The sequence below is a fragment of the Actinia tenebrosa genome, unplaced genomic scaffold (genome assembly GCF_029948245.1).
Source record: "Actinia tenebrosa isolate PJP-AT-01 unplaced genomic scaffold, QUT_ActTen_1.0 PGA_scaffold0__85_contigs__length_37466705, whole genome shotgun sequence".
In the NCBI taxonomy this organism is placed as follows: domain Eukaryota; kingdom Metazoa; phylum Cnidaria; class Anthozoa; order Actiniaria; family Actiniidae; genus Actinia; species Actinia tenebrosa.
In genome coordinates this window covers 6319126-6336570 of record NW_028292569.1, presented here as the reverse complement: position 1 = coordinate 6336570, position 17445 = coordinate 6319126, and the positions used below count along the sequence as shown (strand labels likewise).

The window sequence follows — 17445 nt, the reverse complement described above, 5'->3', positions numbered from 1 at the left end:
ATGGATTGATCTCCGCCTTTACACATGTAACACTTGAATATCACCTCTGGAACATTAAAGAATCAATCAATTAATACGGGCAAAATTATTTCTTTGAAACTCAAATTTTACGACTGCATAGAGCGTTTTCCTGCGGCCACAGCGGCTATGTTGATGTACCAGAACAATCTATCGTCGAGGAATTAAACTCTATTTTTATGCAAAAACTGGGCAGACAGTTTCTATTGTTTGGTACACCAATATGGCTGCCTTGTCACGTGAGTGAACGCCTTATAGAGGCTTCGCATAAACACGTGATGGCAGCCATGACAGGAGGCAGGAACAATTGAATCTGGTCTCATCTGATTTACACAAGAAAGAGTTCAGTCTCCCAGGGAGAAAAACTCTATTGTTGTGCCTCCTGTCATGGCTGCCGTCACATGATGGTGCAAAGCCTTCATTAAACGTCACGAAGTTAAGAAAAAACTTTGTCCAGTCGACATTGCAGTGCATTTTGGGGTGGTTTTACGAAAATATTTCCAAGATGGCGTCTGTTTAGTCCCCTAAAATATAGCCCCACAATTCATTGCGATGCCAACTTGTCCCAGTTTTCCCCTGAATACCTTGGAATGCATGTCCAATAGAGCGTTTTCGCGTGACGTCACAGCGGCCATTATGGGGTACCAAAACAATAGATTTTCTATCCTCTGGGAATTGAACTCTATTTTTATGCAAATACTGTGCAGAAAGTTTCTATTGTTTATGGCTGCCTTCTCACGCGAGTGAAAACGCTCTATAGTAACTGAAACTTATATTAAGGGAGATATGCAAATTATCTTTACCTTTTTTTAAATTTTTAATCTAGTAACTTTGCACAGGCTGAGAAAAGACTCAGCCTGAGAAACATTCTTCGCTACTTTCGCGACCATTATTCTGTCTCGATACCCCAACTACCAGAATCCTCATTGATTTATTTTTCATATTCAAATGCTTTAACTTATTTGGGATTCACAAGTGTTCATTAGGACAACAGAAGGAACTACGAAAAGGATTCCGAGGGTACTAGTAGTATTGTGACGTATCTTAAAAAGGGGAATACAAAAAACTTGTCATCGCTAATCAACACCCCAAAGTACAGCAGTGGCGCAGCTTGACGGGTTCGAACTGAGAGCGTGAGAATCAACGATCATACGTATGCAAGTTAACTTCGGGTAGCATGGGTGGTGTAGTGGTTTACTGCTCGCCTCTCACCACTGTGGTCCGGGTTCGAGCCCCGGCTCAGACTGGATCTTATGTGAGTTGAGTTTGTTTGATGTGTTGTTCTCTCCCTTGCCACGAGGGTTTTCTCCAGGTTCTCCGGTTTCCTCACTCCGTAAAAAGCAACATGTGAGTTGAGTGTTGTATGTTGTAAATATAGAATGTAGTGGTAGCGTGAGTGGAGGGAACCTCACGGAAGAGCCCCGTATGGGGAGTGGTGGTTGTAAAATATAAGTTTTAAGTTTTTTAAATAGTTTTTAACGGAAGCAACTTAAACTCCAAACACACTCACCATTTGCTCCGCTGAAAACCGCTCTGGCAAGAAAGATAAGTGTAAAAACGTTCATTGTAGACTTGACTGTCCAAATATGTAGCATCGTGTTGTATCCCTTTTGACGCGTAAATTTTCAGTAATTCTCGTGCAAAATCTTATACTTACGCTACTGTCCTTTACACCACAATGACCAACGGTTTTGACAAAAGTCTGTTTTAAGCTATTTTAAGGGCGTCTTAATTTCCATTTTGTTCTTATCAACATATTTGACACTGATTTGGAACAAGAATGCGAAAGCTTGAATATATGTATACATACAATTAGTATAGACATTTATAACTCAATCAATGACGAAGAATTACGACAATAACAATAATTTATGAATAGCCATTGACGTAAAATTTGTTTACAAACGTCAAATTTTGAATGGATTTTGCATTTTATATGTTGACATTATATTTTTCAATAGCTTAGCACAACAAACTTAAATCAGTTTTCGATATAATTATCATATGGAAAGTCGTGAATAAAAACGATATCAAGCTCTTAACAGACATGTGGTTTGAATTCATAAGTCCAAAAGCATAATAGACCCTTTTCGACGGTTCCAAATTACCGCTGTGTTTCTTGATTACAGACTCATTTACTCAGGTTTAGCCTCGCATCAGTGTTTAAATATCCACAAATACCAACGGTAAAGTAAAGAATGCACAACTTCAACAATACGAACTCTTTGAAATTTGACGGACCTTGACAGGAGAACGTGCATATTCTTCACAAAATCGAGGCTTAGCCTGAGTAAATGGGTCCGTAATCAAGAAACACAGCGGTAATTTGGAACTCGAAAAGGGTCTATTGAGCTGGGCATATCTACCGGTCTCTGACATCAAAGCGATCGCGTGCGTTGTACGACACATTTTCACTCAGCATTGGTCTAACAATGAGTGATGACATTATTGATACAAGATGAAGGTCCTCACAGTCAACAAATCAGGTTTGTTTACTGCCGCACTTGAAATCACGAATATTAAAGATGGACCATTAAATAATTGAGGGGGGAGGGGGTGGGGTGCGTCAATCCGCCCCCACTCCCCCCAAATATCGAGCAAGCTCTTCGACTACAAAAAAAATAAAAATAAAAAATCGCGCAATCTCTCTTTTCAGAAAAGAAATATCGAGCAGATACGATAGTTGCGTTCAGGGGTTGTTACATAACATAAATATCATGCAACATAAATTCCTGCATTTATATACACCTATTTCGAAAATCGTTGTCGCACCAAGAGCCTCAAGTAACAAGCCAAGGCTCCAGAGAACGTCGGTACTTTTAATTATAATTGATTTATTCATGGTTCATGCAAGTGGCTATAGCTCTACACTAATTATCATCTCAAGCAGCCTTGCTTGGAGCAATTTGTAAAATCAATAAATGAAAATGCACCATGAATAAACTAATTACAGCTAAAAGTACCGGCGTTCTCTGCGGTGTTAGCTTGTTGCTTGAGGCTTTTGGTGCGACAACGATTTATGAAATAGGTGTATATTAGGGGATACTATTCTGAAGTACTTTTAGTTGAGTAACAAAGTTTATTTACAAGGTTGTTAATAAATCATTTACAAATTAATGTCTATATTTGATTAGTGATTATATAAAGTCTAATTCTAGAAAATTGTTAAATTGAATGAAAAACTGAGACAGTTGGTATTATAGCATCATGTACAACCACTACCAGAATCCTTTGCACACTTTCTTTTGTTTGGAAAATACATTACATTGAATTACATATGGAACAGACACTCAGAATAACATAAAAATACTGATGTGCAATAATGTACAAACGAACTCTTAACCTTGGGCGTAAAGATTTCCTAGTTCATCAAATGTGTTGTTCTCTTGAGAATGTGTAGTTCCAGAAATCATCCATACCCACCCCACAGAGGAATTTGGAATTTCCGAAGAGTTGGGGGTCAGAGAAAGAACAAAAATTACAGAATTTGTATGGAAGAAAATTGGAATTTCTTGGGAAGGGGGGGGGGGGGGGTGTCTTAAAAGAGTTCCTCTGTGAGGGGGGTATGGATAATTTTTGAAACTACACAATAAGATTCTTTGTTTGAGTTGTATCCATATTCATGTCTTCTCATGTCACAACCATTAAACAAAAAAATGATACTCAAGGGAATAACACATGGCGTGGAATGGGAAAACGTTATGTCCAAGGTGAAGAGACCTATTGGAAAGTATACCTATGTTCTGTGGGAGGAAAATGTTCTGGTGAATGTTTTATAGTCCATTACTGTTCCTTCGCCTGTCAAAGGGGTCATGTCAATAAAGTCATCTAAATTCATTGTACAATCTGGAAAGGAAGAGTTCTGGTGTTGATGTTGTATGCTATAGCAAATTTCAGTGTGTAGTTCCAGAAATCATCCATACCCACCCCACAGAGGAATTTGGAATTTCCAAAGAGTAGGGGGGTCAGAGAAAGAACAAAAATTACAGAGTTTGTATGAAAGAAAGTTGGAATTTCCGGGGGTAGGGAGTGTCTTAAAAAAATTCCTCCGTGAGGGGGGTATGGATAATTTTTGGAACTACACAATACTACTATATGCAGCAACTCAAGTTTGGAAGTTTGTTTCTATATGCTGCCAGTCAATAATGTAAAATATACTGATTATATTTTTGATTGACAGCAGCGAAAAGCATGATTTCTGCAACGAGCAGCTATCCTATCCTCCCCCTCATTGTCTATTCTACTTTCCACTCAGTCTCCCCTGCTGCCTATATTACCCACCCCTACCCTCATAGTCTATTCAAACTCCACCCCCCCCCCCCAAGTCTATTCTACTCTCCACTCACTATCCCCCTGCAGCCTATCCTACCCACCCCACCCCTCACAGTCTATTCAAACCCCACCCCCCCCCCACACTATTCTACTCTCCACTCACTATCCCCCTGCAGCCTATCCTACCCACCCCTCCCCTCACAGTCTTATCTACTCTCCACTTCAATTACAGCGTATCTTAAATTACAACACAGAAAAACTTTACAATAAAATATAGTCAATACCTGCTGTTCTGATTGGAGGATAAGGTGGGGGATCCTTTATCCATTCTCCGTTAGCTTTCTTCATGTGGGATCTGTCTGATGCAAACGTCTGAAGGAACTCCAGGGCTGGGATAACACGGAATTTTCTGTAAAAATATGAGTAATTACAAAGTTCAATTGAGTATTATTTTTTTATTTACTAGCTATACTTTTCAGCTATGGTGCAATGTTTTCCCATTTCAGACCATGTGTCATTCTTTTGAGTATTCTTTCTTTCTTTACTAGGAATACTTTTCAGCTATGGTGCAATGTTTTCCCATTCCAGACCATGTGTCATTCCCTTGAGTATTATTTCTTTCTTTACTAGGAATACTTTTCAGCTATAGTGCAATGTTTCCTCATTTCATACCACGTCATTCCCTTGAGTATTATTTCTGTACAAACCTGTGGAAATGTTTCTTTAGTTGTTTGTCTGCCTGTATTGCCTGTTGAATAAACTGGTCAAACGGACAAGGGAACGGAAGGATAGAGTCAAGGTCATACACCAGTACTGTACCACTACTGTTTTTCCATATCAAAATTACATGGTAGTCCTGAAATACATGTTGAGAGAATGTAAAATGGACAATATTTGATGATGATGATGATGATGATAATGGTGTGGTGATAATGGTGTGATGATGATGATGATAATGGTGTGATGATGATGGTGATGATGATGACAATGGTGTGATGATGATGGTGATGATGATGATGATAATGGTGTGATGATGATGGTGATGCTGATGATAACAGTGTGATGATGATGGTGATGATGATGATGATAATGGTGTGATATGATTATGATGTTGATAATGGTGTGCTGATTATGGTGATGAAAAAGGTGTGATGATGATGATGATAACGGTGTGATGATAATGGTGTGATGATGATGATGATAATGGTGATGATAGTGGCAAATATGATAACAATAATAATGATGATAATGATGGTGGTTATGTCGATGGCGGTGATGATGATGATGATGATGGTTGTGTTGTTGATGTTAGTGATAATAATATAATGGTGATTATGATGATGGTGGTGGGTATGATGATGTTGATGATGATGATGATTGTGGTAATGATGATGATGGTGGTGATAATGATAGTGGTGATTGACAATGATGGTGATAATGATGATGATAGTAATAATGATAATGATAAACATCTTAACACTGATGTTTTTGCCATACATACCCAAACAACAGGAGCTAAAGGGTCCTTAGCAGATTTTTGCATCCATATTGGTATCTGCAAACAAGAATACAATTAATATTTCCCATTTCGAGAATTATTTATTATTAGTACTATCCAAGGTGATGTTTTTCCATTTCAAACTATGCATAATTTCTCCCTTGAGTATTATTTCTTTGTTCGCTAGTGTGTAATGCTTAATTCAATTTAATATTAAGCTTAGGATAGCATGTCCAGCTTGGTCCTATGATTGATTAATTGGTCTAGTCGCTGACAACATCCACAGTTGCACAGAAAACTTTGCAAAGAAGTTAGTATATGAGAAAACAGCACCGAAAACACAACAGATTTTCCCCCGGGGGGGTTACTCCGCCAGAATTTGGGTAGGGTCGTTCCGCTGGGATTCTGAATGGGGTAACCTGTTTATGATAAAAAAAACCTCAAAATTTGTGGGCCCTGTTTATGACAAAAGATATGATTTGTTGCACTGAGTTCCTGTTTCAATTATCATGTCATCTCGTGTATCGTTTTTCTATGACCATAATAACCAGTTTCGGTCAATACAAAAGCAGAATCCCTGAATATGACAGGAAACTCAGGAAGAACTTGGAACTTGAGTGAAATTGCATACCCTGTTTATGACAAGAAGCTCGAAAAACCCTACCGTGTTCAGCGGATCATCCCAGTATAGTCCATATATATGGGAGTACCCCCCCCCCTCCCCCGGGAGATTTTCTTCTTCTTGAGGAAAGCACTCAAGAAGTAACAAATGAGAAGCAATGGCCTACAGTTCATGCTTCTCTCCACACTTCTTTCTTGCTTATGTCACTTCCTGTGTTTTATATTACTGAATAGAGCATAATTACCAATGAAATATCTATTTTTCTCTATTTTGAAAAATTGATATTTTCACGTGTGAAAATAACACCATTGCGATGGCTATTCAAAAATACACGGAAAGAATTGCCTGAAAAAGCCAAAACATACTTTCATTGATAATTACATAATAAACAGAATATTACATGGGCGCTTGGAGATACGAAATTTATCTTCTCGTGTTGAAAATCTCTCACTCATGAGAGATCTTTTCAACACTCGAAGATAAATTTCGTATCTCCAAGCGCCCATGTAATATCCTCTATTTATTTGATAAGTAAAATGAGAGTTAACAGTACTTTATTAAAGCTCTCTACTGACCCAGATAATCTATGCATTGCACATCTTACAGGGCTTAAAATAACGGCTGGTCATTGGACGATTTCAATGAAGTCCAATGGTTGTTTTTCTATTATGTTCAATTTCCTCAATCTTTACTTATTCATTGAATAATGTAATATAATAATAATAATATGCTTGATTACAGTCTCAAAGCTTCTAACTTGGCACACGTGCCTTGCTAATCGGCAAGAGATGGGCTAATCGGCGAGCATCAAACTTATATACTTACATTTCTTGCGTGATTTGATATAAACACTACCGAATACTCATTGATGTTGTTTGCTCTCTCTTCTCTTATTCGTTCGCATAACTTCCATACATTCTCCTCACTGTACAGAGAAAAAAAGAAAAAAAATTGTGTTTTAAAAAATACTAATCTAATATAACCTGGTTGAAATTTAGAAAAAATCAATGTAATGGGATATCATTTTCATTAAGATATCATTAAAATTATTAGCCATAATATTTCTTCCCATATGTACAAATATTGTACCCATCTAACATGTGCCTGACGTGCTTAAAATATTTGGCTATTAAAAACAAGGTTGAGACCGTATTTCTAGTTTAAAAAGCTTAAAAATTATCTCTATGGCTCTATGGAAGAGGTTTTTATTAAATAAGGATGCTAAAAGCTTTAGTAAAGAGGTTTAAAGTATTTATTTTTTGAGCTTAAAGTTGAAGACCAAAGGAAAAACCCGCAAAATGAAACCAAAACAAAGTAGGAAAAAACCTAACTTAAAATTCGTCAAAACAACATAAAATACAGCTGGAATTTAACTAAAAAGACACAAACACATAAGACAAGACATTATCTCCTAATGATAGGCAAATTCTGGACTAAAATAAATAAAAAACTCGATAAGTTTAAGTCAAAGATCATAAAAACTTCTACGAAGAGTAAAGTTGTTTGCGTCAAAGAACACACGAAAAACACGGGATAAAAATCAACTTTAAATCATCTCTGGACGCTAATTTTTTGAAAATACTTAGAGGAAGGATTAAGGATTAGATTGAAATTATAACCTTACCAATAACAGCTCGTATAAACACAAGTTGAAGGCGAAATTTCTTTTTTTTCGGCCATTATTTTGGCCTGACTGAATGGGTACAGCCACCTTCCTCTCTGATGATGAAACTATTTTACATATTGGCAGCGAGGCTATTAAACATTAACACGAGGCTACAGAACACAGGGAACCCAAGAAATGGTTAGTATCAGAAAGAAAGGAAGGAAGGAAGGAAGGAAGAAAGGAAGAAAGGAAGGAAGGAAGGAAGGAAGGAGATAGAGGGAAGGAAGGAAGGAAAGAAAGAAAGAAAGAAAGGCAAGGAAGCAGACCAGAAAGGAAAAGGAAGAAGTTGAAGTACTTCATGACGTAAGGACTCCGAAACAGAACGCCATCCTTTACTTCTCTCGCCATCCACCACTCCCGAACTCTCCCGCCACATCTACATCGTCAATATCTACGTACCGTGCCAGGCAGAAACAGTGGTTGTATAAGAAGAGAAGAAGTAAAAAAAACAAAGTGACATGCGTTTTACGGTACTGCTAAAATAAGATAAAAAGAAAAGAAAGAAAGAGAATTAATAAAAGAGTTAAAAACAATGAAAAAGTTTCGCTCAACAATTCGCGCAAACAACTTTATTGCCGAAACAAACCGCACATACTTTTGCAAACGATTCCGATTTTCAGAATTCTAGTTTGAAGAAAAGCTTTAAAATGTGTTTTAAGAATAAGAAGAGAGTTATTGAAAAAAAATATATATATATATATATATTTTTTTTTTTTTACAATTTACAATCTTTTTTCATTTCTACAAATATTCAAGTTGGGTTCCCTGTGTCATAATCTAATGTTCCCAACCGCTGGTTTCAATTTATTACGGGCGCCAAGATGGCGGACGAGAAGATAGTTTTCGTAACCGTTGGAACTACAAGTTTTGATCGGCTTATAGAGACAGTTACGAGCCATTCAATATGCCAGGTATAAAGCTTAGATATTAAACCTACGTTCTGGTTTCTCATTTCCATTTTTCCTAGAGTAGATATTTTGTAAAAAATCTGCTTTGTTTGTTAACATATTTGTTAATAAAGATTTTCCAAAGACTCGGATACACGAAGATGGTCTTACAGATTGGAAGAGGAACGTTTGAACCTAAGGCGTATTCAACAAGCCGTTTTACTTTGGAATTTTATCGTTATAAGGATTCTATTGCAGAGGACATTCGTAGAGCTTCATTGGTAATCAGCCATGCAGGTCAGATATGTGTTCATCTTGATGAAAATGATGATAATGATGATGATGATGGTGGTGGTGATGGTGATGATGGTGGTGGTGATGGTGATGATGATGATGATGGTGGTGGTTGATGGTGATGATGATGATGATGGTGGTGGTGATGGTGATGATGATGATGTTGATGATGGTGGTGGTGATAATGATGATGATGATGGTGATGATGATGGTGATGATGATGGTGGTGGTGATAATGATGATGATGATGGTGATGATGATGGTGATGATGATGGTGGTGGGTGATAATGATGATGATGATGATGGTGGTGGTGATGGTGATGATGATGATGGTGGTGGTGGTGATGGTGATTATTATTATTATTATTATGATGATGATGATGGTGATGATGGTGGTGGTGATAATGATGATGATGATGGTGATGATGATGGTGATGATGATGGTGGTGGTGATGATGATGGTGATGATGATGGTGGTGGTGGTGATGATAATAATGATGATGATGATGGTGGTGGTGGTGATGGTGATGATGATGATGGTGATGATGATGGTGGTGATGATGATGATGATGATGATGATGATGATGATGATGGTGATGATGATGATGATGATGATGATGATGATGATGATGAAGATGATGATGATGAAGATGATAATGATGGTGATAATGATGATGGTGATGATGGTGATGATGATGGTGATGGTGATGGTGATGATGATGGTGATGGTAATGATGATGGTGATGATGGTGATGATGATGATGGTGATGGTGATGATGGTGATGATGGTGATGATGATGATGGTGATGATGATGATGAAGATGATGATAATAATGATGATAATGATGGTGATGATGATGATGGTGATGATGGTGATGATGATGATGGTGATGATGATGGTGATGATGATGGTGATGGTAATGATGATGGTGATGGTAATGATGATGGTGGTGGTAATGATGATGATGGTGATGATGGTGGTGGTGATGGTGATGATGATGGTGATGATGATGGTGGTGGTGATGGTGATGGTGATGATGATGGTGGTGGTGAAGATGATGATGATGACGATGATGTTGTTGATGATGATATGTGATGATGAGGATGATGATGATGATGGTGATGGCTATGATGATGTTGTCGATATGTGATGATGAGGATGATGATGATGATGATGGCGATGATGAGGATGATGATGATGTTGATATGTGATGATTAGGATGATAGTGGTGATGATGATGGTGATGATGGTGGTGATGATGTTGATGATGATGTTGTTGATGATATGTGATGGTGATGTAATTGATGATGATGATGGTGTTGTTGATGATGATCATGATGATTACCTTTAGTTATGTAAATATTTTTTATCCAGAAGCACAGTTGGTGTAGCAGTGAGAGCACTTGTCTCTCACCAATACAACCAGGGTTTGACCTCCTTTGGACTCAGTGTCGTATATAAATAGAGTTGTTAGTTCTCTCCTGTGCTTTGAAGGTTTATCCAGTTTTCCTCCCTCCGTAAAAATTAACTTCTAAATTCCAATTGGAATTCTGTGGAAGAAGAGCCACTGTGTGAAATCAATAGTTAATTCCCGTTATTATTTCCCCATTATTATTTATGTAATCTGTTTTTGCAGGAGCCGGCTCTACGTTAGAATCTCTTCGGGCAGGCCGTCATCTTATCGTTGTTGTCAATGAAGATTTAATGGGGAACCACCAATTTGAACTGGCTAAGCAGCTTGCTCAAGATAACCGCTTGTATTATTCAACTTGCAAGTAAGTAGTGAAAGAGCATACAGCTATTTCAAAAAAGGTTGAATACTGAATACTACATACTGAAGAGTGCATTCCAAGACCAAGGGGCATTGTGAGTTAGCTATGCCCTGACTTAGATCAGCCCAGAGTTTCATTCAGGATTCAATCTCTGAATTAAGCATGCCGTGACTTAGATCTGTTCAATGGTTGTTTCAGGGCTCAATCTGTGAGTTAGCTATGCCCTAACTTAGATCAGCCCAGAGGTTGTTTCAGGATTCAATCTATGAGTTAGCCATGTCCTGACTTAGATCAGCCCAGAGGTTGTTTCAGGGTTCAATCTGTGAGTTAGCCATGCCCTGACTTAGATCAGCCCAGAGGTTTCAGGGTTCAATCTGTGAGTTAGCCATGCCCTGACTTAGATCAGCCCAGAGGTTGTTTCAGGGTTCAATCTGTGAGTTAGCCATGCCCTGACTTAGATCAGCCCAGAGGTTGTTTCAGGGTTCTATCTGTGAATTAGCTGTGCCCTGACTTAGATCAGCCCAGAGGTTGTTTTAGGGTTCTATCTGTGATTTAGCCGTGCCCTGACTGAGATCAGCCCCAGAGGTTATTTCAGGATTTGATTAAGACTTGAAGAGTTTCTTTCTCAATCAACTTCTTTTTTTCTCTATCTTTCAGTTCTTTACAAGAAGTTTTAGAGGACCAGGATCTTAGCAGTCTTGTGCCCTTTCCTCCTGGAGATCCCCACATCTTTGGTTCCTATATGAATTCTGTGATGGGCTTAACAGCCAGATGAGTTAGTTCTTATGCCATTACTAGATGTTTCGTTCTCCCTCTCAGGTTTAGTAGTCAGAAGTTATCTCTAGAGTATAGATAGGTCTTTCTCACTCCACTTAACAAATAGACATCAGTTTTTTGTGTATCTGTCCTCTTATTGATGATAAAAAATCTAATCAGCGCACGAGAAATTTGTAAGTTATTGTAAAAAATCATATTCACTGAAATAGCTCCTGGGAAAGTGTGTGTGTGTGTGTATGGGGAGGGGGGGTGGGGGGAGGTACTCCCTTGTCCAACTGGTAGCGGTGATCGGTGCTCCTTTTAGGGTTGAAAATATTTCCTGTGTGAATCTTTTAGGATCATTTATTATGGCTGAAAAGTCACTTACTGTATCTTTTAGGATCATTTATTATTTATTTTCAGAAGACACAGCATGAAGAGAAGAAATTACTGATATAAAGTAGTTTTTTTAGGGGATGAAATCAACATGGATTTATCAGCTCTTTTAATTTTTTGTGTACCTTTTAGAGGTCATTTGAAAATCATCCGCCGATCACCCATACTGCTTGGACAAAGGGAGTATGAATGGGACGATAACCATTTAATTGAAAGATTTTTATTTATTTCAATCCACAAAAAAGTATAGGCCATGTAAATAATATATAATTTGTTAATAGAAAAATTAAATTTATTTCCCATGATTGCTCTATTAAGTCAATTGATACTAAGCAATAGAATACTTAAATTTAAATGACGGGCAGTGTTTGCCTGTCATTGTAGGCTGGTAACGAGATTCATGAGATTCATTCAGCTTATTTGGTACCAAGCAATAGAATACTCTCTGGTTGATAGCACATGAAGGGCAGTGTTTGCTTGTAATTGTAGGCTGGTAATGAGATTCATGAAATTCATTCAGCTGATTGATACATAGCAATAGAATACTCTTTGGTTGATAGCACATGACGGGCAGTGTTTGCCTGTCATTGTAGGCTGGTAATGAGTTTCATTCAGCTAATTGATACCAAGCAACATAATACTCTCTGGTTGATAACACACGATGAGCAGTGTTAACCTGTCGTGTAGGTTTGTTCACCTGATCAATAACAAGTAGAAAAATATACCTAATTTTTAAAATCAAAGTATTTCAAATAATAATAATAATAATTTGCCTTTCATATTACTACTACCGATCCATCCATTGATCTTTCAAAAGCATGGATATTTAGAACTAGATTACAATCATCTTTGAGACCAGAATCAGGCAGAAAACGAGAACAAAGCTTGCTTGGCTGATTTGACTAGTGTTACAAAGTGATTGCCCACAACATTGTGTGCTAAAGCTGTATAAAAAGACTTTATCAGGTATCTTGTGATTTCTTCCTTTACAGCCTTTTCCAAAGTATTTGTACTTAAAGCCAAAGCTGAACTAAAAAATAGAAATAAGAGTTTTTTATGCCTCTAAGTTTTCAAAAAAATCAATTGATGGTTTTCATAGCCGCCATGTTGGATGAATCAAACAAAAGATTCTTCATTAGTCTCTTTTGTTATATCATCCAACATGACCGCAGTATATATCCATAAAACCAGCAGTATATATCCATCTTTCCAATTCCAATTCCAATCCATCCATCCACCCACCCACCCACCCACCCATCCATCCATCCATCCATCCATCTGTCCGTCCGTCCGTCCGTCCGTCCGTCCGTCCGTCCATCCATCCATCCATCCCCCTCCAATCCATCCATCCATCCACCCACCCATTCATCCACCCACCCACCCACCCACCAAATACAAGAAAGGACATAGTATATACTCACTGTGCCTGCTTCAGCAATAGTACAGCATTCATGAACATTGCTGTCACAAGTCACCACTTTCTGGACCTTGGTACAATTGACCAATGCTGTGTTACTGTCGCATTGATAGCACTGAAGTGCTTGAGCTGTCAATCACAAAAAATTACTTAAATGATATGTTATATGTCATAGAGAACCAAAAGCGATGCCATTACATTTCTAAACTTTGCAATTCAGTTTTGAAATTAATGTTCATTTTTAAGAGAACGAAACATTATCTAAGATTTCTGCAACATAAATAAAGGATATTACATGGGCACGCGGAGATACGAAATTTATCTTCGAGTGTTGAAAAGATCTCTCACGAGTGAGCGTAGCGAGATTTTCAACACGAGAAGATAAATTTCGTATCTCCAAGCGCCCATGTAATATTCTGTTTATTATATGATTATCCATAAAATCAACTTAACCAAGCTTTTTATTATTATAAAAAGTTTTTATTTATTAACTAATAGCTTAAACACACATGGTAACGATATTTTCACATGTGAAAATAACATGTGAAAATATCAGTTTTTCGAAAAGGAGAAATATAGGTATTTTATGGATAATTATATGATAAATATCACTAAATAGTGTTCTTTTATGCTAATTATATTTTTTTCTTTTGTTTAATCAGTGCTATTTACTGCTAAATAGTGAGTAACTATAATAATAATATTTACTCTACTAATTAGTAGTAATTCATACAGAATCCTTTGTTTCCTATTGTTTGATTATCACTATTTAGTATTACAAATTAGTATTTGTTTCACGGGTTTAGAGTGAAGTCATCAAACCCGTGAAACAGATGTTAGACTAATACACATTAGTAGACCCTAATTCCATTGTCTTCTTTTGTGTCTAATTGACTATTACGCATTGACTAGTATTTTTTATTTCACGGGTTAAATGCATTCGCTTTAGTGCGAGCACTCTACTCAATCATGCGTTGTTTATAAATTTACATGTTCAAGTTAAGGGGTTATAATGCTTGTTTATGTCGGTTAAAGGAGGCGCGATTCGTCAACGCTCAAGTTTAACGTTTATTATAATTATAATAGGGGGTAATTTGTTTGAAAATGGCAACAATCGTCTGTAAAATTTCGTGACTTTGCATGGCTATATCTTCTTTAATTTTGAGGTGTTTTTCCTCGCAGTTATAGATGGATCTCTGGTAAACTCGTCCATGAAAAAAGTAAAAAAAATCAAAGAGCTCACGAAGTGTGAGGAATATTACAATGTACCCTGCGCAATCTTGAAACGTAGCCGTGCCTTTTCATTAGGGACCTTAAGCTGCAGGACGGCGACGACGACGGAGAACATACAATAGCACTAATTGCGCTATTCAATAGATACTCGGAATGTACGAAATACTGTGCATCATTGCCGTCTTATGCTGAAAGTAAGACGCGAAATGTCCTATTTTTATGTACTAAAGAGAACGGCTACGCCAAATGCTTATCTTTGCTGATTTTCGTTTTAAGTGAAGGGATCCCAAAAGACGTCATTTTACTCTTTACGGGGATGCTTATTGAGTAAAATACTAGGTAAACACGAAATAATAATACAGGCGCGATTCGTCAACGCTCAAGTTTAACGTTTATTATAATTATAATAGGGGGTAATTTGTTGGAAAATGGCAACAATCGTCTGTAAAATTTCGTGACTTTGCATGGCTATATCTTCTTTAATTTTGAGGTGTTTTTCCTCGCATTTATAGATGGATCTCTGGTAAACTCAACGTAAAATACTAGGTAAACACGAAATAATAATGCAGGCGCGATTCGTCAACGATGGGATGGGGATGCTTATTGAGTAAAATACTAGGTAAACACGAAATAATAATACAATAGAAGGTTGAAGCGCTTCAATTTAGCCGACGTTGTCGCCCGCGTTGCCGCCCTGCAGCTTAAGGTCCCTATTGAAACGAGACGAACGGCTACCTTTCAAGATGGCGCAGGGAACTGAAAGGGGACTATTGTATGTTACCTGTGTGAAGACCCATGCATACAACAGCTATGAAACACAATGCAGATACCAGCTTCGTCATTCTGTCTTGCTGGGGTGTACCCTGTACCGACAATATAATCGCAGAATGAAATTCACAGATTTATCAACTTTCAGGACTTTGAAAGCGGAATTTATTCGGATCGCGTGTTACTTTCTTCAGCTCGGTTTCAGTCCACTACTCGGCTAATTCACCTTTTCGGCGTAAGCCGTTACGTGGTATAAATTGTGTTGGATTGTGTTACGGTCACCAAGAAGTTCGAAAATCGTTCTCGGATTTTCGTACAAATGTACTGACTGTAATGTAAATGAACTATTTACTTGGTATGTTTACTTTAGTTCTCTAAATGCAAGTACACCTTTTGCTGTTCATTAAGAGAAAATGTACATTCATTTGTGCCAATAGTTGTATCAATAACGTGTAATGTACTTTCATCAACACCACAAGTAACATCATTAGCGCGGATCAACTTTCAATAACGATATTTGAATATGCGTGTACATTCATAGGCATCAATGGACAATCAATAGCGCGTTTGTACATTCATATGCGCGGATTGTATTTTCTTGTGCGCGAAATTCAACTTCAATAACACCAAATGACAAACAATTGCATTTATGGACAATCATTTACCCAAAAGTGAAAATTCATTAGTGCTATTAGCATAATCATTGACAATCTATAATGCGTTTGGACAATCATGAGGGTCAATGTTATATTCTATAGCGTGGTTCGACAAACATTTGCATGATTCGAATGAACAATAAGAGAAATAAAACAATCATTAGCGATTTTTGTTTATCATTTTAAACGTATAAAAAAACTCAGGTAACTGCCTCCATAATAGCGGCTGCGTAGGAGAGTAGCAGTTAGCTCACTTAAAGCAGCAATCAAAGCCGACCTCAGCCGTCCAGAGATCCAACAACATACGAACGATCGGGCTGAGGCAAGACGACAAGGGATTGCTCTAGGTCACTATAGAACGCAGTTGCTAATGGAAGGGCTCCAGAGAAATGTGGCAACTATCACTATCGCTAAATGTGGTCAGTGATTCAGTTATATGCAAACGTATTTGCCACGATGTATAAATGGCTAAAATAGATAAAAAATCGCTAATGATTGTTTTATTTCTTTTATTGTTCATTCGAATCATGCAAATGTTTGTCGAACCACGCTATAGAATATAACATTGACCCTCATGATTGTCCAAACGCATTATAGATTGTCAATGATTATGCTAATAGCACTAATGAATTTTCACTTTTGGGTAAATGATTGTCCATAAATGCAATTGTTTGTCATTTGGTGTTATTGAAGTTGAATTTCGCGCACAAGAAAATACAATCCGCGCATATGAATGTACAAACGCGCTATTGATTGTACATTGATGCCTACGAATGTACACGTATATTCAAATATCGTTATTGAAAGTTGATCCGCGCTAATGATGTTACTTGTGGTGTTGATGAAAGTACATTACACGTTATTGATACAACTATTGGCACATTTTGGTCAAGCTAGAAAAAATGATAATTTACTTGTATTTAGAGAACTAATTCAACATTAACCAAGTAAATAGTTCATTTAGAGTCAGTACATTTGTACGGACATTCGAGAACAATGTCCGAACTTTTAATTTGGTGAAGGTAACACAATCTAAGACAATTTATACCCCGTGACGGCTAGCGCCGAAAAGGTGAATTAAATAACAACTAAGCCCAAAATCCTTTTATATATTTCGGGTACATGAATTCTGTGATGGGCTTGACAGACAGATGAGTTTGTTCTTCTGCCATTACTAGATGTTTCGTTC

At 37.4% G+C, this 17445-nt stretch overlaps 3 protein-coding genes across 3 annotated transcripts; 1 reads left to right on the top strand and 2 right to left on the bottom strand.

Moving 5' to 3' along the window:
* Positions 1–3077: 3077 nt before the first annotated feature.
* LOC116293429 (protein N-terminal glutamine amidohydrolase) lies at positions 3078–8136 on the bottom strand. The gene is made up of 6 exons (XM_089027665.1): positions 8035–8136; positions 7236–7335; positions 5792–5845; positions 4998–5146; positions 4575–4699; positions 3078–3864 (listed from the first exon to the last, which is right to left on the bottom strand). The coding sequence occupies exons 1-6, from the start codon at positions 8088–8090 to the stop codon at positions 3755–3757; spliced, it is 594 nt and encodes a 197-aa protein (XP_088883791.1). The 5' UTR covers positions 8091–8136; the 3' UTR covers positions 3078–3754.
* Positions 8137–8897: 761 nt separating this feature from the next.
* On the top strand, positions 8898–13151 carry LOC148913350 (UDP-N-acetylglucosamine transferase subunit ALG13-like). The gene is made up of 4 exons (XM_089027658.1): positions 8898–8987; positions 9098–9260; positions 10895–11033; positions 11688–13151. The coding sequence occupies exons 1-4, from the start codon at positions 8898–8900 to the stop codon at positions 11803–11805; spliced, it is 510 nt and encodes a 169-aa protein (XP_088883784.1). The 3' UTR covers positions 11806–13151.
* LOC116289844 (uncharacterized) lies at positions 12942–15799 on the bottom strand. The gene is made up of 3 exons (XM_089027662.1): positions 15614–15799; positions 13604–13728; positions 12942–13212 (listed from the first exon to the last, which is right to left on the bottom strand). The coding sequence occupies exons 1-3, from the start codon at positions 15672–15674 to the stop codon at positions 13015–13017; spliced, it is 384 nt and encodes a 127-aa protein (XP_088883788.1). The 5' UTR covers positions 15675–15799; the 3' UTR covers positions 12942–13014.
* Between the last annotated feature and the right edge of the window lie 1646 nt (positions 15800–17445).